This window comes from Symphalangus syndactylus, chromosome 2 (genome assembly GCF_028878055.3).
Source record: "Symphalangus syndactylus isolate Jambi chromosome 2, NHGRI_mSymSyn1-v2.1_pri, whole genome shotgun sequence".
Classification (NCBI taxonomy): Eukaryota; Metazoa; Chordata; class Mammalia; order Primates; family Hylobatidae; genus Symphalangus; species Symphalangus syndactylus.
In genome coordinates this window covers 105572350-105599331 of record NC_072424.2, presented here as the reverse complement: position 1 = coordinate 105599331, position 26982 = coordinate 105572350, and the positions used below count along the sequence as shown (strand labels likewise).

General features: G+C 35.3%; 1 protein-coding gene across 21 annotated transcripts in view; it reads left to right on the top strand.

The window, feature by feature from the left end:
• Positions 1-26982, top strand: part of THEMIS (thymocyte selection associated) — a 211154-nt gene that overhangs the window by 68124 nt on the left and 116048 nt on the right. For 13 of the 21 annotated variants that reach the window (XM_063621313.1, XM_055263675.2, XM_055263657.2 and 10 more), the window contains one exon: positions 15560-16018. The exons of 1 other annotated variant lie outside the window; for it this stretch is intronic. In XM_063621313.1, coding sequence (XP_063477383.1) covers positions 15560-16018 — 459 coding nt within the window. Of the gene's footprint in view, positions 1-2830; positions 2858-2904; positions 3012-15559; positions 16019-26982 lie in introns of those variants that run through there. 7 more of the 21 variants (XM_055263667.2, XM_063621352.1, XM_063621297.1 and 4 more) reach the window with 2 other exon arrangements.

Genomic DNA, 26982 nt, shown 5'->3' with positions numbered 1-26982 from the left:
CATACTGCTTTAGAAGCACAATTTGTTCTTTTAGAAAACACTCCTTCTAGCCAAATCATTTTATGAGCTAGAAAACATGCCAATCTTGCCAAATACAACAAAAATATATCCTATTTGGTAGTTGATTGCATTGTCTCCACAGATTGGTAAATCATGTCATGTGTGGTTTATAGTGAAGTTCCAAATTTCTGGATTACCTCCTGGAAAGATTTGTCCCTCTTTCAGTGTTATGAAGCATGAATAATAAATATATTCTCTTAGTCATGAGAAATAGCCTGAGAGTGTTTCAATACCATTTTTATGATGAACATTGATTTTTTTTTTTCCCAAACAGCAAGTTCACATTGTCTCTAAATGATATGGTGAAGGAAGACTGTAGTTGCATCTATAAAACCACCCTTAAAATTATAAGACCAGATAAAGACATTTTTCTGTTTTAATATTTAGACTATATGAATTTTGTTGCTGTGTAGGAATTTTGTTTCAGGAGGTAGCAGACATGAAGGAAATGTTTGAGATGGAACATCCTCTACTACCCTTTACCCTATCCTGTCCATAACACACACCCAAATGAAGATACCAATGATGTACCAGACATTGTTCTTAATATTTTTACATATAAAACTTTTCTAAACACTTTTATGTGTATATAAATTACTAATTGAATTCAACTTCACAGATGAGAAAACAGAATCACCAAGTAATTTTCCCCAAATCACATAGCAAGTGGTTATGCTGAGTCTGCCCTAGCACTGTCCAATAAAAATATAATATGAACCTCATATGTGATTTTAAATGTTCAATATCCACATTTCCTACTTATATATATCTGCATAATAAGTCGTGTCTAAATTCGGCAACTTAAAACAATGAACATTTCTCACATAATTTATGAGGTTGAGGAATCAGGAGTGCTTTAGATGCTATAGTTCTGCCTTAGGGTCTTTTATGGAGTTGCCTTGAAGCCGTAGCCAGGGAATGCAGTCTCTGAAGATTTGACTGTGATTTGGAGATCCAGTTCCAAGTTCATTCACATGGCTGTTCTGGGAGGCTTCAGTTCTTTACCACATGGTCCTCTCCATAGGGTTATCACTGACTTAGTGATCTGAGAGTGAGAGCAAGCCCAAGACTGAAACCAGTCTTCTATGGCCTAATCTCAGAAGTGACATACCATCACTTCTACCATACTCTTTTGATCATACAGATCAATGCTAGTGCAATCTGGGAGGGGACTGAACAAGGGTGTGACTACCAGGAGGGAGAAATAACTGGGTACCATCTTGGAGGCTACCTAGCACACATATCTTTCTTTAAAAATTAAAAAAGAAAGGTGACATTAATTTTAGTATGTTTTATTTAAAAATGTGTATCTAGGATATTATACTTTCAACAACTTATTAATATTAAATTATCGAGATATTTTACATTCTTTTCATGCTAACCCTTTAAAATCTGATATATGTTTTCCACTTATAGTACATCTCCATTTAGACTGTCCAAATTCAAGTAGCCACATTTCAAATGCTCAGCACAATGGCTATGTTAATGGTACTCTATTGGAAATAACAGATCTGAACAATATGTATAGGTCCAGATTTGTGTTCTGAAGCACTTCTTGCTTAATCATAGAAAAAAAAGGTGATATTTTAGTCAATCAACATTAATGCCATAATAAGGAATTTTTCTACTATATGCAGTAGCATTGTAATGTTAAAAAGATTTGAACTAATATCACTCCTAGAACAAGAGGAAACAGAAATTTTTAGATGAATGTTAGAAAATTTACTAAATTCACTAAATAGAAAATTTCTTTCATATGTTTCATGGATTTAAACCATGTATTAAAAACAAGCTTTGGGCCATGCTTCCTACTTAAATTAATTTCTACCAGATAAGAGGATTTCATCTATCAAGTTGTCAAGAAACTCTTAAGTAGCCAGGTAGCTACTAGGCTGATACCACCCTTCCATGAATTATATCACTAAGGAGACAGTGAGCCCAAGTTGCACAGCAGGCAGCATAAGCTTCATGTCTCAGAGGTTGTCTTTGACCCCCAAGATCCCCAGGGTGACACAGGCGGTTGCTGAACACATAATTGGGGAACCCTGAGCTTACAAACCCCAAACATATAAGGGGTTGCTGGCGAACTGCCAACCTTTGCCCTCCATGAAAAATTATATTTATTACCCTGGAATGTAAAATAATTCCTTTGAGGTGAGGAGAAAGACTTTACTATCCTAGAATGTCTCTGGGGAGGGAGACATTCTCATATCATTTTTATACTAGTTGAAAAGAAACCTGCTACCTCTAGCTCCCGAGGCATATAGAAATGCCACGGAGAATTCTCGGAATTCCAACATGATTATATCCCTTAAGCCATAAGACTTAAAAAAAATCATTTTTATTATACATGTGAAAACTTCAGAAAAATATTAAAATAACTGATGACAGAAATTGAATTAATAGAATTGTTTCTGTAAGAAATTAATTAAGACTAAATGGCTAAAATTTATAAAATCTGCTCCTTCATGCCTGGGTACCAAATATGTAATACACTAACATTGTTAATTCTAATACATTAACAATGACTGTTGTTTGGAGAATTATATACTCCATTAACAGAAAATATGTATTACATTCAATCGTCATTCATTGTATTTTCATCTACTATTGCAATGATCTAGCTTTCATCCTTAACTATTTAATGATTGTAGCTGATTTTTTTATTTGACTAAAATATGTTTCTAAAGGACCTGATAGGAAAATTATTATGCAAAAAATAGTATACATTTGCTAGCTTTAAATAACCTTTCAATTTTCTGTTTTTTAGGGACTTTTGTTAAAAGAAGCAAAGAATGTAAGTCAGAAGTTGCTACTGTTTTTCCATCTGGATGTTATGATAAAACATGACTCAGAGCAGCCGTAAATAGAGCTCCCTGCCTTTTAGCTAATTCACTATCCAAGGAATCAGGGGCTATTTTTCCAAATTTTCTGGGTCAACTTCTCTTAAGGTACCTATTTCCCACTGTGCTCACTTAAGCAAAGTAAAGTCAGCTGTGTCTACCTTACAACATCTTTTCCTTGACAAAAAGGGGTATTTTGTATAAACTATGCAAGAAAACGTGAATTAATCAGTGTGCAAAAGAAATTCAGGCTTTTAAAGTAATTTTAAGATCTATTTCTTGGCCTATTTTTTTTCTCTTGCTTTTTAGTACATGACCAGATTTTTCTCTGCATCCTTGGTCTTTCGATAACTACCATGTATATTAGCCAAAAGACAAACAGATTTTACAGTTCTAGGTTAAAATGATTCTGTTACTCACCTATGTGCATTTTAATATCAGATCAGAATTCTGTCAGAAAGATCATTTTAAAGGAGGCTGTTCCACAGCTGGTGCTGTTCTATAAGTTTTCCTAGTATTAATGTTTTATCTCCATCTTCTAAAATCTATGTCATCAATCCTGATTCTTACCATCCCTCTTTCTTACAGGCACAATTCTAAAAGCTTTTTATGATGTTACCTTAACAGTACCAGCAGGGAAGGACTCTCATGAGAGGAACTAGATTGCCTTTAAACAATTAGATCTTCTGTTTCTTGCATCTTAACTGAACATTGGTAGAGCACATTTCTATAATTATACACAATTACATTTTGGGATTTAGAGGTTCTACCATTGGAATGCAAGCAGAGTTTCCCTATACTTCCTGACCCCCAACACACCATATATGGCAGCCTCCCCCACCATCAACATACAACACTAGGGTGGTACATTTGTTGCAAGTAGTGAACCTTCATTGTCACATCATCTTCACTCAAAGTTCATCGTTTATATTTGGGTTCACTTTTGGTGTTGTACATTCTATGGGTTTTGATAAATGTAGAATGACACGTATCCACTTTGATATATCATACAGAATAGTTTCACCACCCTAAAAATCCCTTGTGCTCCACCTTCTCATTCCCCTCTCTCCTCTAATCCCTGGTAACCACTGATCCTTTTCCTGTCTCCATATTTTGCCTTTTTCAGAGCGTCATATAGTTGGAATCATATAGTGTGTAGACTTTAAAGATTGACTTCTTTCACTTACTAATATGTATTTAAGGTTCTTCCATGGCTTTTCATGGTGTAATAAGTCATTTCTTTTTAGTGCCGAGTAATATTTCATTGTCTGGATGTGCCACAGTTTATCCATTCACCTACTGAAGGGCATCGTTACTACTTCCAAGCCTTGGCAATTATGAATAAGGCTGCTATAAACATTCATATGCAGGATTTTGTGTGAAGATAAAGAACCCGAGTTTTTAAAGCTATAAGGTGTATTTATTTTTCTGTTTTTTGAGTAACACATGCACGTTGTAGAAAATTAGAAAATGGGAGAAAATGCAGGGAAGTAAATAAAACTCACTATAATATCATCACCAGAGTCATCTAGCATTAACATTACATATATTTATTTCTGCTGTTTTCCAGTACATTGTACACATGCATACATATAGACACATGTTTTAGCATAAGGGGAAAAATTCTTATTCTGAGGACTTGCCTGTGTCATTAAATATTCTTCAAAGCATAATTTGTATTTTCTAGATAATAGTCCCTCACATGCATATTCCATAATGTATTCAATCCATCCTGAACATGGCCATTTATACAATTTGTACTGTGATGAACAGCCTTTTAAACTAAAATTTTGTCTGCATTTCTGATTATTATAATAATTTTATATACATAGAAGTAAAATGTTTTTAAAGATCTGATACATATTGTCAATCACATTTCATAAAGGCTCTACTAATCTGCATTCCAACCAGGAACTTTTGAGAAGGCCAATCTAACTGCTTTTTTTTTTTTTTTTTTTTTTTTTGAGACGGAGGCTGGAGTGCAGTGGCGCGATCTCGGCTCACTGCAAGCTCCGCCTCCCGGGTTCGCGCCATTCTCCTGCCTCAGCCTCTCCAAGTAGCTGGGACTACAGGCGCCCGCCACCACGCCCGGCTAATTTTTTGTATTTTTAGTAGAAACGGGGTTTCACCGTGGTCTCGATCTCCTGACCTTGTGATCCGCCTGCCTCGGCCTCCCAAAGTGCTGGGATTACAAGCGTGAGCCACCGCGCCCGGCCTCTAACTGCTTTTTTAAGGGTGTGACTTAACTTGTCCTTCCCATCTCATTTTTTGAGTTAATAGCATTATAACAATTTCCACATAACAACATTCACCTGTTTAAAATATACAGTTAAATGGCTTTTAGTATCCCTGTCTCCATTTTTTTGGAAACATGAAATTTTAAATCTTCAGCATCCTTGAAAATGGCAGGGCCTGACAGACCTGGCAGAGGGTCACACTGTCAATGATGCCCTGTAGTCAGGTAGGGGAACCAAGATGTGCAGTGCTTAGGTGAGTCATGCAAGGGAAGAGTTGTTCTTGTAAGGGTGTTTGTTTTGACCTATTTAACTTCTTTCTAGAATTGTGAGTAAGTAAACATGGCCAGAAATGAATGAAATAAAAAATTTTTAGAAATGAGTTGTTAATTGGCTGGGCATAGTGGCTCATGCCTGTGATCCCAGCTCTTTGAAAGGCTTAGGTGGGAGGAAGGCATGAACCCAGGAGTTCCAGGCTGCAGTGATCTGTGACTCCACCACTACACTCCAGCCTGGGTGAAAGCAAGACTCCATCTCAAACAAATTGAAAATTAAAAAAAGAGATGATAATCATTATTTGCAAATAGTAACATTACCCTGAAAAACAGAGTGTCAAATGAGACAAAATATTGAAACTTGGTAAGATGACAAGATGAACAAATATGTAAAACAACTTTATGTCCATAAAGGAATATATTCTTATATATAAGAATACATATAGCTATAATTTTCCATTTATAAACACTTAGAATATATAGGGGTAACATATTTTATAACTTTAACTCATTTATTTACTTAAAAAGTATTATACAAGTTTACTTATTTATTAAAAATAAACAGACTTATGTGCTTGAATCAGAAAACTGAATATTATAAATATATCAATTACATATGAATTAATTTATATTCAACATAATGCAGAATAAAATTTCCATATTATAATCATAATTATTACTATGTTGCCTCTTGAGGGAGTAATTGTAAAAATCACTTGGGAGAATAAACAAGTGAACATATTCAAGCAAATATTTTAAAAATAGGATAATGGGGGAGTACTTGTCCTGCCAACATTAATGCCTGATGCAAACTTATAATAAATGGTACTATATGTTGCTTACAGAAAATAAAGAACTGCATCAATAAATTACTTTAACAATAGTGGTACTAGTTGTTATAGAAGCGTCACAGCAATGTTTTTAATTTGACTCTAGTGCCATGCACTTAAGCATTTGTTTATAGCTCAGAAACAGACTTTAATGTAGAGTATTATTTTCTGTTTGATAAAGTTTTTACTGCTGCACATCTGGGTTTAAGGGAGGAATTATTTAGTAAATTGTTCTAGTATAGTTAATAATGTAGCCAACAATAGATCAGATTGGATCATCAACATTGTACCACATAGCAAAAGAAATTTGAAATAGATGAAAACACTACATTTTAAGGAAAACTATCTTATGTCTATATTTGAAACAACTTTCAAGTTGCAAATGTAATAGACAACCATAAGGAAACAATATATTTGAATACATAAAATGAAACTTTCTGCCATAAAGTAAAAAAATGAAGAAATGTTTAATAGCAAAGGAAAATAACTCAATTTTTAAAAGACTAAATGTCACTGAAATGACAAACAGAAAAATCAATAAAAATTCTAGTAGAACACTAATAGGAAAATGGACAAAGCTTAGAAGAAATTCAAATGGTTTATAATTGTGTAGAAATTAGTTTGTACTAACACAATAACAACTTTTCCACCTATATAGCTATCTAAGCTTTTGCATTTATGAAGCTGGGAAAAATATTGTCAAAGGGTTACCCTTAAACCTAACTGAGGAGTGTATCCTTCCTGAAAATAAATTTTATAATAGATTGAGTAGCTTCTTTGAAAATACATGTAATATATTTTGAATTCCATCTACATCTTATGCATGTACAGAGATAATTATTGATGACACAGGTACATTTAGTCTTGGTTCTGCCATCCTGGAACTAGTACTCTGCTGAGAAAAGAGCCTTTATAATGTTTAAAGCTTTAACTCAGTGCTTCCACTTGTCGAATCAACTCCAAAGAAATAATCATTTTAGAATTATTTGTAATAGGAAAATGATAGAATCAACTTAAATGCCCAACAGTGAGGAATCAGGTAAATTATGATACATTTGTTACAACATATTATTCATCTATTAACAACTATATTTGTGAAAAATATTGTAAAGCATGGGTTTTATTCATGGTTCAGTATTAAATGAGATAAGTAGGATTCAAATGAAGTGTCTATAGTAGAGTTTCAACATTGTTTAAAACATTTTTCTCTCTATATATATATATATCAAGTTGAAAAATGTCAGTAAAAGCAGCTGTTTCAGTCCGGTGAGAATGAGTGATTTTAATTTTATTTTAAATTTGTTAGATTTTTTTTTGAGAATATATATATATGCATACATATATACACATACTACACACACATACAGAGAAACACAAACACACAAATAAAAATTTAGGCTGGGTTGCTTGGTGTGTTTTAGTGCTTTGCTTTAACAATTTCCTCTTATATAAAGTAGGAAAAACATCAATAGCATTTATCTTACAAAATTCTTCAGAGGATCAAATAAATTAAATGGGGAGATTAGCCTACGACAGATCATGGCACATAACATGTACCCAATAACAGTGTCAATATTGTTTTTCTCATTATTATTATCTTTTAAAAATTTGGAGGGGCAGGCCGGGTGCGGTGGCTCACGCTTGTAATCCCAGCACTTTGGGAGGCCGAGGCAGGCGGATCACGAGGTCAGGAGATCGAGACCACAGTGAAACCCCGTCTCTACTAAAAATACAAAAAAAAAATTAGCCGGGCGTAGTGGCGGGCGCCTGTAGTCCCAGCTACTCGGAGAGGCTGAGGCAGGAGAATGGCGTGAACCCAGGAGGCGGAGCTTGCAGTGAGCCGAGATCGCGCCACTGCACTCCAGCCTGGGCGACAGAGCGAGACTCCGTCTCAAAAAAAAAAAAAAAAAAAAAAAAAAAAAAAAAAAATTTGGAGGGACTCCTCTGTTTCATGAGCCCCAGCATGGGTAGGCCTTGAATTTTCTCATTGCAGCTCTATTTTTCTTCTTATGAAGTAACTTCCCTCTGGCTTTTTGCAGTAGTTGGTCTATTATTCTTAGTTTTTGATGATGTGGTAAGTTTTCATCATTTTCTATCATTTTCTGTGTCTTTTTGTGTATACCTTATATTGGAAGGTCAGGGACGGCCATGTCCAGGGCTGCCAGACAGCCAGCATTTAAACCCCTCTTAATCAAACACAAACCTTGGAAAACCCCAATTTGTTTATCTGCAGTGTCCAAAGTGATCAACAATAGCAGTTCCAAATGCTGTGCTCTTTCCTGGAAGTGACTGTCTGGGCCAATCTCTGAATAGTTTTGAGGCAGTTCCATAGGAGTTACTTGCACGAGATCCCCCAGTGCTCTGAAGAAATTCATCTCAGAGCTGTTCAGGTGTTTGCGCTGACCAGGTACCAGGTCAAAGCTTCCAGAGAGGACCGTCAGGGGCCAGTAAGCTCCTGTCCAAGTCAGATCCACTGGGAGAATTGTGAGTTAGCCAGTTCATGAGCTCAGTGCTGATTTTAGGCAGGATTTTCAAATTCATGCTATTGAAGTTAGTTTTATTGCCTAGTAATATGGAACCAACAGAATGTGCTTAGAGAGAAAATGTTCCTTTTTATATACTGGTGAATTTAGAAAAACAAAAGTTCAGTTTTCTTTATTGTGCAAATCAAAATCTATTTAAATCCTAAGCCCTAACGTTCATTTAATACTTATGGCTACATTGGGAAATTATACCTCTTTCTAATTTAAATTTAATGTAAACTGATTTTTAATTGTTTTGTATAACCACGGGTAACAGATTTTTTTGAACACTGCACAATAAAAATCAGCAAGTATGTCAGACAAAGCACAATGTTACAAGGAAACACCACAGCATATGTTGACAGTTATAGAAGGATTGCTGCTGTTTTCACCCTTCACACCAGAATAATTTTTTCAATATTTACCTCCCATGTGTAGAGAGAGAAACATATGGGGCTTTACATAATCATAAGCATAAACAGGTGGCTACTTAGGTACATTTAATTTGCAGGCAACATTGATACTGAACAACACAATCAGCTCCACATGGCTCCCAAACTCTTTCTACTAACATTCCATTAACAAAATTAAGATCATTAAAATAGAGGGAGAGTATAGTCCTCCCTCAACTGGCTTCAGCTACCTTTCAGAGTCATGAATAAAACACTTTTTCAAAAATGCCTTGGCATTTTGCTGTTTCCTTTGTTCAAGGGAACTTCAGTAACTGTGTATAATGTATGCCTTGTGAATAACAATGAGCAGCATAATATTTGCATTTAACATGTGCTTACATCTTTTATTCTCCCTGTAATCTGCTCATTATGGGCATAAAATTATGATGGTTAAATTCTAAGTAATTTATCAAAGCATGGGGTCGGACTAGCTCCTCAAAGTAACCCGGAAATATTTCTCCAAAGGCAGTCCACCTAAAGAGGTCACCTGAGGCTCATTTCCATATTCAAACATGCTGGTGAAATCTGTGGAAATTATCAATGCTGGAAATTTTTGCTCAATCTGTGCCAGATGCTGAGCTGTAGATTCCATATATTTTGTTATCTCGATTTTGATCCAGCCTAGAATATCTAGCTTGTCCTCGCTGGCACTGAACTTACATAGGTACTAATTTTTCTGACCTTATAACCATCCTACAATGGCTTAGAATCCCAGAGTAAAGGCAAATGAGGAGATTTAATAACCACTATGTTTTTAATCATTTGGTGCTTACTAGGTGTTAAGTACTATCTAATCATGTTACCTGTATTAGCTTATTTAATCACCACAATGACTTTATGTGGTAGGTGATAGAATTTTTCTCATTTTATGAAAAATGAAATTGTAGCCGTGAGACTTTAAATTCTGAAGTATACACATTAAGGAAGGGGCCGAGGCCAGAATTAAAACCCAGGCTAATAGGAATTGTCAAGCCATAATCTTAACCACCCCACTCTATTTGTGTTCCCTTTATCCTGAAAGTTCTACTGCCCCAAATCACCTAGGGACCGAGAGTCCTGAAAATTCTACCTAAAATCACCTAGGGCTAGGAACAGCAAATATGTGGTATTGTGAAGATCCTCTTAACAGTGCTTTGTGAGAGGTTTGGGGGTGCCTAAGGTCTGTGGAGGTTCTTTCTAGCCCTGATACCTCTATGTGTCTTCTCAAAACACGAGGAGCAGTGCTCTGCAGAACTAATGAGCATCTAGGGAACTGTGTTGCCAGCAACGTTATGAAAATAACAATTTCTCACATTCTCTCGCCTCATCGTAGGTCTATTACTCACTCTCGCTGCCTGGGAGAGAGAAAGTTTTAACATGAACAAGTGTATGGCACATTTATTAATAAGCTGCGATTACAATAAAGCTTTAGGCCTAGATATCAGATTATATCATTTGATCTTAAGAGCTAACATCATTAATATGTAATTTGTTAAGCATCCCAAATGTGTTAGGTTTTGCAGTCACTCCTTTCAAGGAGTTTAAATGTTACTGGGAAAGTTTGTTTGTTTTCCCCATGCAATGGTTGAACCAAAGAGGTAAAAGTGAATTGAAAGATTTTATTAAATATTCTTTTACCTCTGCAGGTAAAAGAAATATGAAAAACTATTAATAGCTACTGCAGACAGTTTCAATTCAATTATTATTATTATTACTATTATTGTTTTGTGATGGAGTCTCACTCTGTTGCCCAGGCTGGAGTGCAGTGACATGAACTTGGCTCACTGCAACCTTCGTCTCCTAGGTTCAAGCAATTCTCGTGCCTCAGCCTCCCTAGCAGCTGGGACTACAAGCGTGCACCACCATGCCCAGCTATTTTTTTTTGTTGTTGTTGTATTTTTAGTCAAGACGGGGTTTCATCATGTTGGCCAGGCTGGCCTCGAACTCCTGACCTCAAATGATTTGTCCCCCCCTTGGCCTCCCAAAGTACTGGGATTACAGGCTTGACTCACCACGCCTGGCCCCAAGTCAACTATTAATGTAAAGACATTTGAACATAGGTATTCTATAGTCTCACTTAGTTTCCCTCAACATTTTAAGAAACTTCCTCACCATCTTTGACATATGCTCTGCCCTCCCAAATACTCAGTTAAATTACTGTGTATCATTTCTTTATCTCACACTTTAACTTCCCCCACATTGCTTATTTCTGCTCTTGAAGACTCTTCTTTGGAGATTGTTGGAGTCACTCATTAGTTGATGATGTTCAACGATCTATAATTGACACCAAAATCTGGAGACTCTTCTCCGTTCAGACTATTATTATTTTATAGTCCAATACTTTGAGGATTTTGAACTTTTTGCTTTGATAGATTTATAGAATATACCGACTTAAACATCCTGGTTATTATATATTTGTCATATATGTTTCTCATTTCACATGTTTCTTGTGGGTTTTCTATCACTGTGTTACATTCCCAAGACAAGCTTTAGGTTTGTATATTCTACAAATGTGTCTTTTTCAAGACTACCCCAAATCCAGTGTTTCCATTAGAAGTTCTAGCTCATCTCTATTCATCTTTAGATTGAAATGGTGTGCATGAAATAACCTATCAAAGCCTTCAAAGTAGGACCAGATATTATTATTGTTCTTCTCACACCGTGGCATCTAGGGAAGGCTGATCCATGTAAAGAGAGGGCTGGCTAGTGAGACCCATAAACATGTTATTCTCATGAGCAATGTCCTTGTAAGTCATACACGCAACAGGGAGGCAAAACTGGCTTGGTGGCAGGATGCAAAACTTGGATGTCAAAGCTCAGATTGAGATTTCAGAGCTATGACTACCAGTTGTAAAAATTGTAACTATTTTCATATCCCCCTATAGTAATAATATTTCTTTCATTGTCCTCAGAAGATTATTGTAAGGATAAATGATGCATATGGAAAAGTTTTCAAACTTGTAAATTTCTAAACAAATTTCAGTTGTTGCAATTACTGTTAATAACAACTGCAAATCATTAAGAATGGGTTAAAAATATGAACTCACTCAAAACCTAAGATTCAAGGAAAAGACTTGAAAGACTACATTCATTTGTTAATTAATTTTTAACAGCTCAATCTATTGCATTTCCCATGATTTTTGTTAGTTAAGTGACGTGTTTTTTTAATGAACAATGTCTCCTAATTCAAAAATAACAATAAAATTCCCTTTGAGAACTAACATGCCAGGTGTGATGGCTCACACCTGTAATCCCAGCACTTTGGAAGGCTGAGGTGGGCAGATCACCTGAGGTCAGGAGTTCAAGACCAGTCTGGCCAACAGGCTAAACCCTGTCTCTATTAAAAATACAAAAACTAACTAGGTATGGTGGTGCACACCTGTAATCCCAGCTACTCGGGAGGCTGAGGCAGGAGAACCGCTTGAACCTGGGAGTCGGAGGTTGCAGTGAGCCGAAATTGTACCACTGCACTCCAGCCTGGGAGACAGAGCAAGACTCCATCTCAAAAAAACAAACAAACAAACAAACAAACAAACAAAAAGAGATCTGACAATCCTAGGTGGAAATAGACATCTATTTTCATCTGTTAACTTCTTCTATAAAGGTTGCATATTGGCTTATTTTAATAACTTGATTACTCAAGTCTTGGAATGTGTCTTGTCTTTCTTTGGAAGAATAACAAAGCATATTTATCCCAGTATAAAACTATTGTACACTTTGAGAAAAAGATGAAAAAAAAGTTGGTCACATTTAGATCTAATCAGTCCCAGTGGTGCTTTAGTTTATATTTAACTTTCTTCATTGTGAAACTGAAATTCCAATATGGCATCATATTAAAACAACAACTACAACATGTCCTAGTTTTTATGGCTTCCAATGGCTGTTTTTAAAAAGGAATGATTTGGATTGGCTGCAATAGTATATGAAGAGATAAGTTAATCAAATATTTTTCCTATTTTGTGCCAGTTTAGTATGCTAAACTGTGTACATCATCTTTTAAGGAAAAGCACACAGATTCACAGACACATTATTCTTGCAGTAGAGACATCCAGCAAGACAGCTCTGAATAGTGTGATTAACTGAAATAATGATGGCCCTTACGGTTTTAGCCTTTTCCTACTTCATAATATTTTAGGTCTGTTATTACCTTAGGTGAGCTCTATTCCCCAAGAAAGATGACGCCAAATTACTTCTTCTGTGACTTATGTCATCGATATAGCTAGGATAAAAATAAAACTATGTGTCTCTACCTTTTATGAGATTTTAGGTAGGTTTTTTTTAAAAAACTTACTTCACAAAAACTGCTGAATTTTCTATACCCTGATAATGACTGTGGACTCTTAGAAATATGTCTTCACACACAGACAAATGAGATTAAACACACACAGGCACGCACACACACACAAATTCATTTACTGTGGTGAATTCAAGAACACTATTTTATTGAATTCTCCCTGATACAGGATATAATAAAATGAGAAATTCCTTCAAAGTAAATGTGTCTTTCCCTTATTTTAGTCAAGCACACCGTACAGTGAGTGAACACTATTCCATTTCTAAAAGTTTTTAGGATAGGTTGCATTTGCTACCTTACTCATTCCTGCCAAGATTGCATCAGTCAGTTTTTCAGGAAGTTTATATCTAAAAATCACCAAAATTCCTTTTGTTTGCATGAGTATAAATGACTTCAAAAATAACTGATTAAAATAATCTTTGAACAGTAACCAAAAATATACAAAAATGACACTATAATTGGCTAAAAATGATTTGATATATAGATGAATTTCATTGGAATACACTTGTTGACAAAATAATAAATGACTTTTTGAAGCTATATAATTTTACTAAGTTTTTAAAAATACACTATCAGAGCATGCTAGTATATAATATTATTAATTACTTTTGGGTTAAGAAAGCAATTAACTAATTTCTTCTTTGTCCTCATTTTCTCTGGAATTTATTAAAATCTATTCAATAAATGCATTTCTGAAAGTGATACAAAGCAGATGCGCCCATAAAATAAAAATAAAATAAATCAAACAGAACCACTTAGACATACAATGTACAAAAAGCTATATCTTAAGTAGTAAAATTTTATTGTAGTAGTTGTTTACCCCGATAGAGAAAACATTTCAAATACTGAAATTAGTGAAATAGACATCAATGAAATAGTGAAAATAGTGCAATTTTCTAATGGAAAAATTAGAGAAGTAACGACAGAAAATGAGAAGAACAATTGACATATAGTCAAGAGCAGTCAGTCCAGAACAACTACAGAACCTGGTATTTTCAAGGAGGGTTATGTGATATATTATGTTGTGATTTATTAATGTGTGTTTTCCACAAGGGTTTTATAATCAAAGAAATTTGGGAAATTCTGCATCTCATATTCTTCTCTTGAGAGTCACAGTGTATTTGAAGTTTCTGAGAAGTCTTACATTATTTGGACCTATGCAGATACTTTTTCATTGCGGTAAAATACACATAACATTAACTTTACCATTTTAAAGTGTACAGTTTGGTAGCTTTAAGTACATTTGGAATATTGTGCAACCATCAATACTATCTATATAGTCCAAGCTATATAGCTTTTTTTTTTTTTTTTTTTGTGGAGAGACAGAGTCTCACTCTGTTGCCCAGGCTGGAGTGCAGTGGAGCGATCGTGGCTCACTACAACCTCTACCTCCTGACCTCAATCAATCCTGTCACCTCAGCCTCCCAAGTAGCTGGGACTGAAGGTGCATGCCAATATACCCAGCTAATTTTTGTATTCTTTGTATAGATGGGGTTTTGCCACGTTGCCCAGGTTGGTCTCAAACTCCTGGCCTCAAGTGATCCTCCCACCTCAGCCTCCCAAAGTTCTGGGATTACAGGCCCAGCTATATAGCTTGTTAATCATGAATGTGACTACAAATCAGTTCCCTTTGGGAATATCTTTTAATTTTAGTGCATCTAGAGAATATATTCATAAAAAAGCTGACCAAATCCAATCTTCTCATTTTAAAAATAAAAATTTTAAATGTGACTGAGAAGTAAGATGACTTGCTTGAGATCACAAACTAGTTGGAACAGAGCCAGTGTCATCCAGATTTCCCATTTCCGAGAACAGGTTCTTTTCTATTTCAAGGTATTTTCCCCTTGTCTCCATTTGTATTGTCTGGTCTTATGATCTAGTGATCTCTAAGCAATACTTCATAATTTTACCTAGAAGAACTCTGGATTAAAACAAGCATCTCTAATCTTTAAAAAGATATCACTTTAAAAATGTACACAGTACTCGTGTTGTAACTCTCTCCTTGTGATTTTCTTGTGAGAACTTTCATTGTAAGAACTCTCTTTTTAATTCACGTAATTCTGTTCTTAGGTCTTTTTAAGATTGTGGCTGATAAAACTCCATACCTTACCATGGAAGAAATCACAAGGACCATTCATATTGGACCAAGTAGACTAGGGCATCCTTGCTTCTATCATCAGAAGGATATAAAACTAGAGAACCTCATCATAAAGCAGGGTGAGCAAATCATGCTCAACTCGGTTGAAGAGATTGATGGAGAAATAATGGTGAGCTGTGCAGTAGTAAGGAATCATCAAAATCACTCATTTAATTTGCCTTTGTCACAAGAAGGAGAATTCTACGAGTGTGAAGATGAACGTATTTATACTCTAAAGGAGATTGTTGAATGGAAGATTCCTAAGAACAGAACAAGAACTGTAAAACTTACAGATTTTTCAAATAAGTGGGACTCAATGAATCCATTTCCTAAAGACTTTTATGGTACCCTGATTCTCAAGCCTGTTTATGAAATTCAAGGTGTGATGAAATGTGAGTATCCACTGAGAATGATGTTCTATGAGCATGAGCATTGTGGGGTTTGGGAAAGAAAGGTTTTAGAGCCTGAAGAATGGGAGTCTGTCTTTATTTCAACTATTGAGCCTCTGAGAGTTAGATTCCTCATCAATCAATAAGCAAACCATATATTTGTTCCAAAGATCAAATTGAATAATGAATATACAAGTATGTTGTAAATTGTATGGTGCTATTCACATGTGAGGTGCTATAAATATCAGGAACAGACAGATCAAACTACAAATTTATTTTTATTACTGCCAGTTAAATATGACTAGAAAAGAGCTACTTTTAAAAAATAGAACATATTTAGTTAGAATGAGGCTTTCTTGTATGGAGGTGGTCAACAAAAGAGGTAAATATGCAGAGTTTCCTTAATGCGTCCCTTACTTCTATTTTTCTGACAGTCTATTTCTTTTTCCAGCCATCCATTATTGGCTATAAATCTCTACTATCCCAGAGCCCCTCTGTCTTAAAGGAAAATGATATGATAAATTAATTCACACATAGGCGTGGTGTTTTTGTTTATTTGTTTTTTTGTTTTGAGATGGAGTCTTGCTCTGTTGCCAGGCTAGAGTGCAGTGATTCTCCTACCTCAGCCTCCCAAGTAGCTGGGACTACAGGCACCTGCCACCACATTCAGCTAATTTTTTGTATTTTTAGTAGAGACAGGGTTTCACCATGTTGGCCAGGATGGTCTCGATCTCTTGACCTCATGATCGGCCCACCTCGCCTCCCAAAGTGCTGGGATTACAGGCGTGAGCCACCGCGCCCAGCCCGACATGTTTTAATATGCAATCTTCATAGAATTATTTGCATTTTGAAATAGGAATATCTGGAGAGAGCATTGTTACTTCGAAGGTGTTAATACCTTGAATTTTCAGGATTATGACAGGAGTAGGATGGATAGTAAAGCGTTCTGAACTTGGAGTCCTAGATTCTAACTCTGGGTCAATAACTTAATAGGTGTTGGTTTTCAGTGCACCATTTAAACTCCCTGTTTATGCAAAGCAAATGATGATATTCTTTTGCCTACCTTTTAAAGTAGTTTTGAGTTTTTAGTATTACAAAATATTGAGGCAATGGCAAATTGTAGACCCCACATTAATGTTCTGTTAGCGATCCCTAAATGTGCAGTTGAGATGAGTAATTGAGATTTCTTTGATTTTTATAAATAATAGTATTTTCTCATTTTAAAATTTGTTATTTTCTAAAACTATTGGCATCTCCTGCCTATCGCATAGTTACAAATGAGGGTAAACCCAGAACCTAAGCACATGGATAAAGTGGTTACAACATTTAATAAATTAGGAAGCAAGAAAGACTACTCCAAGGAAATGGCATTTAAATGGAAGGCTCAAAGGATGCATAGGAGGTAATCAGGCAAAGAAGAAAGGAACAAGGTTGGAGAAGGCAGGAGTGGTATGGGGGCAGCAGGTGAGCAAGGGATGGGAGCTCTAGTGTAGTTGGTGTGAGAAAAAACGGAGAGAGCAGGTTGCAACAAATATGAACACATGCAATGGGGAGTGGAATCAATCATGGAGGGTCTTGAAGTGTATACTGAGAGGCTAAAATGTGTCATAAGGGCAAATCAGTAAAGGGCTTTAAGCAGGGAGAGAAGAACAGAGGATAGTAGTGAGGCCAGTTGAGTGCCAGGTACAGGAAATTTATACAGTAGAGACATCAATGGGAAAGACAGAGAATCATAGTTGGGCTTTATGGGTATTTAAGAAGTACAGAGAGCAAATTGAAGATCTATTGGAAGGGGAAAGAAGTCAAACTTGTTCCCAGCCTCGTGGCTTGATCTACTGAATGGAATCTACAGTCTATTGATCTACAGTCTGTTGAATGTAATCATCAGAAGATCAGGGGATATTAACATATTTGTTTAGGTAGGACTTAACTGTGAATTTATGTTAACCAAGACCCAGAAGAAAGCCCTTGGCTGAAATAATACCGTTTACAAAATGTTTTAGTCTAATTCCCATTCTTTAATGCTATTTAAATTAAATTCCCATTTTAATTATACTGGAACATTAATTTCATAGGGATTATTTTAAACATAGTTCTTATTGTATAGAAATTTCAGGACAGATACTGCATGAGACTGGATTGCATGTGTATTGACTGCAGAATATTCCTTGGAAATAGAGGATGAGTGTCTTATCACAAATACCTAATTTAAAGTATTTTTATTGTTGTAGGCATTTTTGCCCTGAATATAAAATGTAGACCATGTTTTGAATCCATTGTGGTTTTGTTTTACATGATTCTTTCTTAAATTGAAGATTCAAATTTGACTTGATGTCAAGAAATGTTACTAAATTGCTTTCCACAGGCCTTGAGTGTCAAGCACAGTCCAAACCCTTCGTGGCTAGAATGCTTCCTTTCCAAAGTGACAAGAAAAAGAGTAGTTCTGAGCAGGGAATTGGAAGTTTTATAGAAACCTTAGGGGAAACAGCAAGAAGAAAAATACTGAGAACTATAGGGAGCCATGAAATATTGATTTGCTGAAAGAGAACATAACAAATTAATAGAGATAAGAGAATATAAGATATTCCACTCCTATTACTAGTTTTTAATTATTAATGTGAAAATTTGGGCTCCATAAAAAATGAAAGTGTTTAAGTAAAGTATTTGTTTCTGGAAACTTGGCCAAAATCTCTGTAATAGGTCTGAACCCCCCTAACCCTCATCACACATTTAATGATTTAGAAAAAATTATCCCTGTTTGGAAAATAGATACACAGAACAGTGCAAACTTCAAACTACTAGTCTTATATAAGTCACTTCATGATATGTATGGTGCCTTTCTCAGGAAGATAAAATTCATATTAGCATAGTAAATGGAATACATAATATTTGCAAATGAAAAAATTGAGTGAGCTATTTAAATTTGCCTCTGAAAGAGGTCTTGACCATTAAAACTTTTAAAATAGTGTCATGTTTTGACATCTAGATTGATAATTATTTCTTCCCTAAATGAAAACATCAGAGTTGTGTAACTCTCTTTCTTTTTTGAAAAAACCTCAATGCCTCTCAAATTTTGAGGGTATGGTTTTAGCCCAGATATGTAAAAAAATTAATTCACTTTATAAGCAGAGGGCTGAAATCATACAAGTGAAAAGTGGTATCAGAAAGTTTGTATCTGCATACTGTATAATCAGTGATACATGAATAGCAGAAAAATAACACTTTGGTCTTTAGAATACTGAGACTTCCTCTTTCTCTCATTTAATTTTTAAAAATAATTTTGATATTTATCAAAGTCCAAAAAGTCAAATAGTAAAAAGAATTATAACAATGTTATCAGCAAACCTTTATGCCCTTGACACGAGGGCCAAATTTTCCTCATATTCTGCTCTTCTGAGGTAATGCCTTTAAATATTTTTCCCCTACTTTCTGGCACATTTTAAATAATAAAGGAATATTGCTCTTTTTCAAGTCATCAACTTTAAGATAGTAACTATTGACTTTCACATATGACAATGAAGACTTAATTATCTTATATTCCTACTTCCCCTTCCCTATATTCTCAGTATATTATGTTATATTGTGACAATTCACTGCTCAACCAAGTGATGTATAATGAGTAGAATTCCATTTCTCCATAACTGTTTTTCTGCGATGATGACCTTATTGTTTTCTTTGCTTGATTTTCTTCAATTTTATCCCAAGTCTTAGAGCATTCTTCAACTCTATAAAAAAAGGCCACTCAGTGTAATTTTTCAAAGAACCCAAACTGTCAGGAAGGCTACCTTTTCTAATAATTTATTTTCCTGAATGTATTCCTTTGTAACTCTTCATTCTCATGTTCCAATTGGAATTGCTTATTCTTGAGACCAACTGCATAGGTGCTGCCCTGGGAATTCCATTTAACATCATCCTGGTGATTCCCTGTTGACTTGTGTCTGTGTTGACTAGCTATTTCTGAAATCAAATAACTAACTCCCTCTGTCTTGACTTTCTTCCAATTTTTATGCAGGGCTTCCTGAGAACGGTGCATGGAATATCAAGTACTTAGCCTGAATGTTTGAAAAATATTCTATACACATAAAAGATTGATAGTTTGGCTACTTACAGAATTCCAGGTTGAGAATAAATTCCCCTCAGAATTTTGAAAACGTTACTCCCTTATCTTCCACTATCCTGTATTGTCTTGGAGATATTGTATGTGGTATTCTGAAGTTTCACAGTAATGTGACTTGGGGTGGGTCTGTTCTTTCTTTGTGATGACAGTTTTCAATCTGAATATTTAGGTGCTTCATATTTGGAACAATTTCTCTGATAATGTCCACTCAATTATATTTTCTCTTCTCTCTGTCTTTAATTTCAAATCTCATACTGAAATTCCCATATTGATCTTCTAGGGCCTTTTTTCTTTTCTAGTTTATGTGTTTTGGTCTTTTATCTCCAGGGAAAATTTTCGTAACTACATTTCCAACTGTTTTAATGAATTTTTAATTTTAGTTATCATATTTTTAATTTCCAAGAGTTATTTCTTACATCATTTTATATATTTTACACTGTTCTTGTTTTTAAAATACAACATCTTATCTCTCTGAGAATATTTTAGATAGTTTTTTGTTTTTTTGTTTGTTTGTTTGAGATGGAGTCTCCCTCTGTTGCCCAGGCTGGAGTGTAGTGGCGCAATCTCGGCTCACTGCAAGCTCCGCCTCCTGGGTTCACGCCATTCTCCTGCCTCAGCCTCTCAAGTAGCTGGGACCACAAGCACCTGCCAGCCGGTGGCTCACGCCTGTAATCCCAGCACTTTGGGAGGCCGAGGCAGGCGGATCACAAGGTCAGGAGATAGAGACCATCCTGGCTAACACGGTGAAACTCCGTCTCTACCAAAAATATCTTAGATAGTTTTTTTAAGTTTTCAAGAGTTCACTGCAAAATATCTCCCTCTTTTGGGGCTCTTTTTTTTTTTAAGTTTTGATGTATCATTTCTTGTTAAATTTTTTTATCAAATGCTTTGTGATTACTTGTAATATGTTCATATTTACAGGGGTCAGTTTAAACAAAAATGTACAAGTAAGGCACTGTTTCTATATAAGCTCTGTGTTTATGAATTTTAGATATTATCATACCAGCTTTTTCACTGCAGCACTCCTCAAATTTAGGTTTTGTGAGACTTTCCTTTTTGAGTTCAGTTTCACCTGAGAAGAATCTTTGTGGTATCTTCTGGGGATTATGAGACTATTGGAGCAAAGTGGGAACGGAGCTGAAGATCTCATCACTCCCACTTACAGATTTATAATTAACTCCTTCACTTTCAGTCCCACGCTTCCCTCCTGCTCACCTATGCCTGGTTTCGGAGGTTCTGAGATCCTGTATATATTATTTCCTGCAGAGGGAGAGGTGGAAGAGGTGGTCACCTATCTTCCCTAGATTAGAGTGGAGACCTGGGTTTAACCATTCTTCAGACATTTGAATAATCCCGGTATTTTTAGCCCCCTGGCTTCACCTTGCTTTCCAGGGGCCTTATGTCTCCAAATTCTGTCTTTGGAGGTCTTATGGGCCAGCAACAGTTCACTTTTCTTTGGATTTTGCCTCCTCAGGCACATAGGTGTTCCTTTTTCTATTCTGTCAAGTAATTTATCATTCTTCCCTCTGATTTCTGTCTTCATTTAGATTAAGGATTGCAGATACCTTTTAGATTCATTTAACCTTTTTAAAAAAACTTTCTTTTTTTTTTTTTTTTTTTTTTTTTTTTTTTTTTTTGAGACAGAGTCTCGCTCTGTCGCCCGGGCTGGAGTGCAGTGGCGCAATCTCGGCTCACTGCAAGCTCCGCCTCCCGGGTTCACGCCATTCTCCTGCCTCAGCCTCCGAGTAGCTGGGACTACAGGCGCCCGCCACCGCGCCCGGCTAATTTTTTGTATTTTTTAATAGAGACGGGGTTTCACCGTGGTCTCGATCTCCTGACCTCGTGATCCGACCGCCTCGGCCTCCCAAAGTGCTGGGATTACAAGCGTGAGCCACCGCGCCCGGCCAAAAAACTTTCTTTTTTGACTTTTTACCCCTGTGGTAAATTTGATGGGAGAAAGGATTGAAAAGGTATAATTTTAGCCCTAAACCTCACTACCTAATTAAATTATTTCTAGCCCAGAGTTTTGCCTGGATCTATTATAATCTCTCAAAGGACTGGTTGCTACTCCTGCTAAATGATAATAAGTATAACTTATAAATTGAATATATTTAGTAAAACACAATTTTCAGTAATATAAATTACTGATTTTTATTTTAAAAATCGCATTAATTTCTTACGTATGTATTTGTATCTTCTCAATGCTTGAGATAGAATAAATGTTCCATAAACATTCAATAAATCAAGTACATGAAAGAATGAATAAAGCAAGTAACACATTGTTTATGCATGTATATTTATGTTTCACAGTACAAAGCTCCTCTTTAGGTAACAAGGGGGTTTTCTCACTCACCATATCCAGATTTGATTTATTATGATGACATATTTATGAGTTCAATAGCTAAGGAAAATATGAACTCCATGGTACCAAAGTTTATATCATTTATATTCATATAACAGGTTCAATTTTTGTTAGTGATGCTTTTCGTAATGTGTTCATGAAAATACTTTGACAACATGATATTTATAACCAGTGGATACTCTAGTCAGCTCCCATTTCATTTTGTTCCTTTAGGCTGCAGTCTTATTGCTAATAGAAATATCATGCAACAGCCGGGCGCGGTAGCTCACACCTGTAATCCCAGCACTTTGGGAGGCCGAGGCGGGAGGATCACGAGGTCAGGAGATCGAGACCATCCTGGCTAACATGGTGAAACCCCGTCTCCACTAAAAATACAAAAATTTAGCCGGGCGTGGTGGCGGGCACCTGTAGTCCCAGCTACTGGGGAGGCTGAGGCAGGAGAATGGTGAGAACCCGGGAGGCGGAGCTTGCAGTGAGCCGAGATTATGCCACAATCTCAGAGACAGTGAGACTCCATCTCAAAAAAAAAAAAAAAAAAAAATATCATGCAGCTAGCAGAGGAAGGTACCTGTTTGGTATTATGTATATATTTATTTTTTACACTACCAACTATTAATGCCTTATTAGGATTTTCCAGAGAAACAGAATATATATGTGTGCTAAAAATACCTAATTATACATTAATATATACAGTGTTATTTGTTTATTTTAAGGAATTGGCTCATGCAAGTATGGGAGTTGAAAAGATCTAAATCTGTAGGACAGGCTGCACAGGCTCAAAACTCAGGCATAAGTTAATGCTGCAGTTTTGAGGGAGAATTTCCTTTTCTGTGGGAATTCTCAGTTTTTGCCCTGAAGACCACCAACTGATTAGATGAGGCCCACCTAAATCATGGAAGGTAACATCCTTTACTTAAAGTCAACTGATTGTAGATGACAGCTACACGAATGACATACCTTCACAGCATCACCTAGGTTAGTGTTTGATTAAATAACTAGGTAATATAGCCTAAGCAAGTTGATATGTAAAACTAACCATTACAAACATCAATGGAATACATGTTAAAAGTGTCTAAAAAAGTGTTTATTTGCTTTTCTTAGATTTTATGGACTAAATTAAAATGTAAAAGGCAAAGTAGTGTTACAAATAAACTCATATCAAATGCAAGTGTATTCATTTTAAATAACTCTCAATTTCTCAGTGAGGGTTATGGTGATTTTTTCTAATATAAAAGTTACAGAGCCATTCAAAAGGCTCTCTTTGTTTAGAAATATGGACAACAGATGAACCAGAGGAGAACCAGCTAAGAAAATAGAAATTCACAGTGTAACTTTTCTTAAGTTGAAATGAAGTTAAATAAATTTAAAAAAATAATTCACAGAATATCCATAAAGAAAATTGAGATCAAATGAATAACTGTAAAGCAAATTTTAATTTAAAAATCTGGAACAAGGCAGAGCTCAGAAATCATTAGTAAATCTAATGACTGCACTATAATAAGGATTGTAATGCAATGCAAATATGTAACTAAACAATTCATTGAGTGGGTGAGAGATGAAGATGAAGTTCCTACTTTTGAGAAAAATAACTGTAGTCTTAGAAAGTAAATGACAAAGGTTAAACAGTAAAAATGTCTAACAAATATATGGATTATTATTATTAAATGATAATGTAGGAGGAACTAGAAGTTGGGAGAAATTGTAGCACTAGAGTTTATAAAATTTCTTTGGAGAAAAATATGTAGAAACAATCATCTTGTCTTCAAGTCTTGAATAAAAGTGTCTCAGCGGATTTCCATCCCTGTACTAATTTAGGTCCAATCGCAAAGGATTGATTCTCACTTAGTGAGTTGAGACCGAGAGTGTTCTAGAATTGAATATTAAATATCCAGGGAAACATATGTTGCCCATCACCAACCAAGCTTAAAGGTAACTCTTTATTTTCTCTTTAAAGACAATTTTAGTGGTGTCCCCTAAATTCAAACTTAGTTAAGGGTTGTTACAGTGGCAAATATAGGAAAGCACCACATTATGATTAGCATTCACCCTGTGAAGGGACTTTACCCGAAAGAACTTAGTGAAACAACTCAGCAGCATAAAGAAGTAACCCGTTACCCTTTCAGATAAAATGGAATGGAAATTGTTTTTCACGGGAGCTCTCTTTGGATAACGAGAAAACACACCCAGCAAGGATAATTCATGTTCACTCACAAAGAAATTCTGGGAAGTCTAAACTAAAGTTTGATAAGTACATAGTGTTTTTACTTTGGTTTAGTTTGGAGCAGAAAAACTTGTAATACAAACCTCCAGGAATGTTTCTCAGTCTCATGCTCTCAGGTGTTGCCTTCGTATCTAACACTTTAGAGTCAAAAAGAACTTTTTTGGAAAAATGACATTTTCTAATTTAGCTTGTACTCTTTGGTCTTTTTTGGGGGGAGGAAATTCCATTTTCCCAATTGTAAAATAACAAATGCTTGTTTAAAAAATTGATCTCTCTCTCACACACACACACACACACAGACACACATACACATGATAAGTGCTATATATACCACAACATAAGCAACGGTAATCTAAAATTTTATAAATCTATAAAAGATTCTAATTGTTTTTCCTCTCTTATATTTTAAAATATTTCTATAAAAGCAGGCAACGTTTTGTTTTATAAGAAAAACAACACTATAAGTGTTGGTGTCTTTATCTTTCTCTAGGAGAGATTCTTAGATATAATATTTGCCATAAAAATTAATGAAACCATTTCAGTTTAAAAACTTGAGGACATCATTGCCAAATTGTCGGTAACCTTAAGCAAATAATGAGTTTTTATTTTAACTTTTGACTATGGAAAACTTAAAACACATACAAAAATCAACAGAATAGTATAAAAAAGTTTCCATTTTAATGTATTAACAGACATGAGAGAATAATACAAAAATTCAAAGTTCATGCAAAAGTAATGAGGCAGATTGGGTTGCCAGTAAATTGGATGTCTGTGGGCTTCATGGCACTTAGTATAGAAAGAAAGGTAGACTCCCTGATTTCAATCTCTCCTCCCATTGGGTTATCAGATAATCTGCCAAATTCCTAATTGTAATTTGGTCTTTCTTAATCTGAAATATTTTGGATTTCCTCCTGAAGTAGTTATACATAGCCTGGCATTCAAAGTGTCAATTCATTTCCATAGTGTTTCTTTCAGTGAGTTTCCTGTCCAGTCCCTGTGCTCTAATTTAAAATCCTGAGATGCCGGATTTCTTTTTAATTACTGACAATTCTCAATTTCCCTTCTTATCATTGATCATGGTGTCCTTGCCGTCTGGATTATACCCGCTTCTATTCTATCTTAGCCTGTAATTTCTTTTCATTCTTAAAGTCTCATGTTGTGGCCATGCCTTTCATAAAATGTCTTTATCCTCATCGTCAAATTAAATGTACTACTTTTCCCCTTCTTTTTCTGCCTACTGTAATTTTAATTGAGGCTTTTATATTATTCCACTTCTCTTTTCTCTTAACATAACAATTATACTGTAAAAAAACATTTTTAGTTGTTACCCTAGAGTTTGTAATATATATTTACAACTAATATACGTCACTTTCAAATAGCACGAATAACGTCATGAGTACTGCAGTTACCTTATAAGAAAGTATTCCCCATTCTTCCTTCCTGTCTCTTAAAACAGTACTGTCATTCATTTCACTTATCTGTGAGCTATAATCATCCAAAATATTGCTACAATTATTATTTTTAACAGACTGTTTTCTGTTAGATCAATTAAGAATAAGAGAAATAAAACGTTTTATTCTGCCTTCATTTATTTCTTCTCCAACACTCTTCCTTTCTGTGTGTACATCTGAGTTTCCTACCTTTATCATTTTTCTTTTCTCTGAAGAATTTTTTTAAAAATATTTCTTGCAAGGTAGGTGAACTGGTGACAAATTCCCTGAATTGTTACTCATATAAGTAAGTCTTTATTTCTCCTTTACTTTTGAAGGATGATTTCACTGGATGCAGAATTCTAGGTTGGTGGGTTTTTTCCAACTCTTTAAATTTGTCACTCCATTCTCTTCTTGCTTGCATGGTTTCCAAAGAAAAGTCCACTGTAAATGTTGTGCTTTTTCCTCTATAGGTAAGGTGTTTTTACTCCTCTGGTTCAAGTTTTTGCTTTGTCTTTGATTTGAAGAAGTCTGAATATGATACTCTTCAATGTAGATTTTTTTTTGGTATTTTTCCTGCTTAATGTTTTGCAGCTGCATTTATTTTGGAAAATTGTCAGTCTTGTTACTGCAAATGTTTCTTTTACCACTGTATCCTCCTTCTAGTATATCCAGGACATACATGTTACATCTTTTGCAGTTGTCTCACATTTCTTGGATATTATATTATGTTCTATTTTTTTCATTTCTTTTTCTTTTTTGGTTTGGGAAGTTTTTAATTGACATATCTTCAAGTGCATTGATTCTTTCCTCAGCAGTGCCCAGTATAGTAAGAAA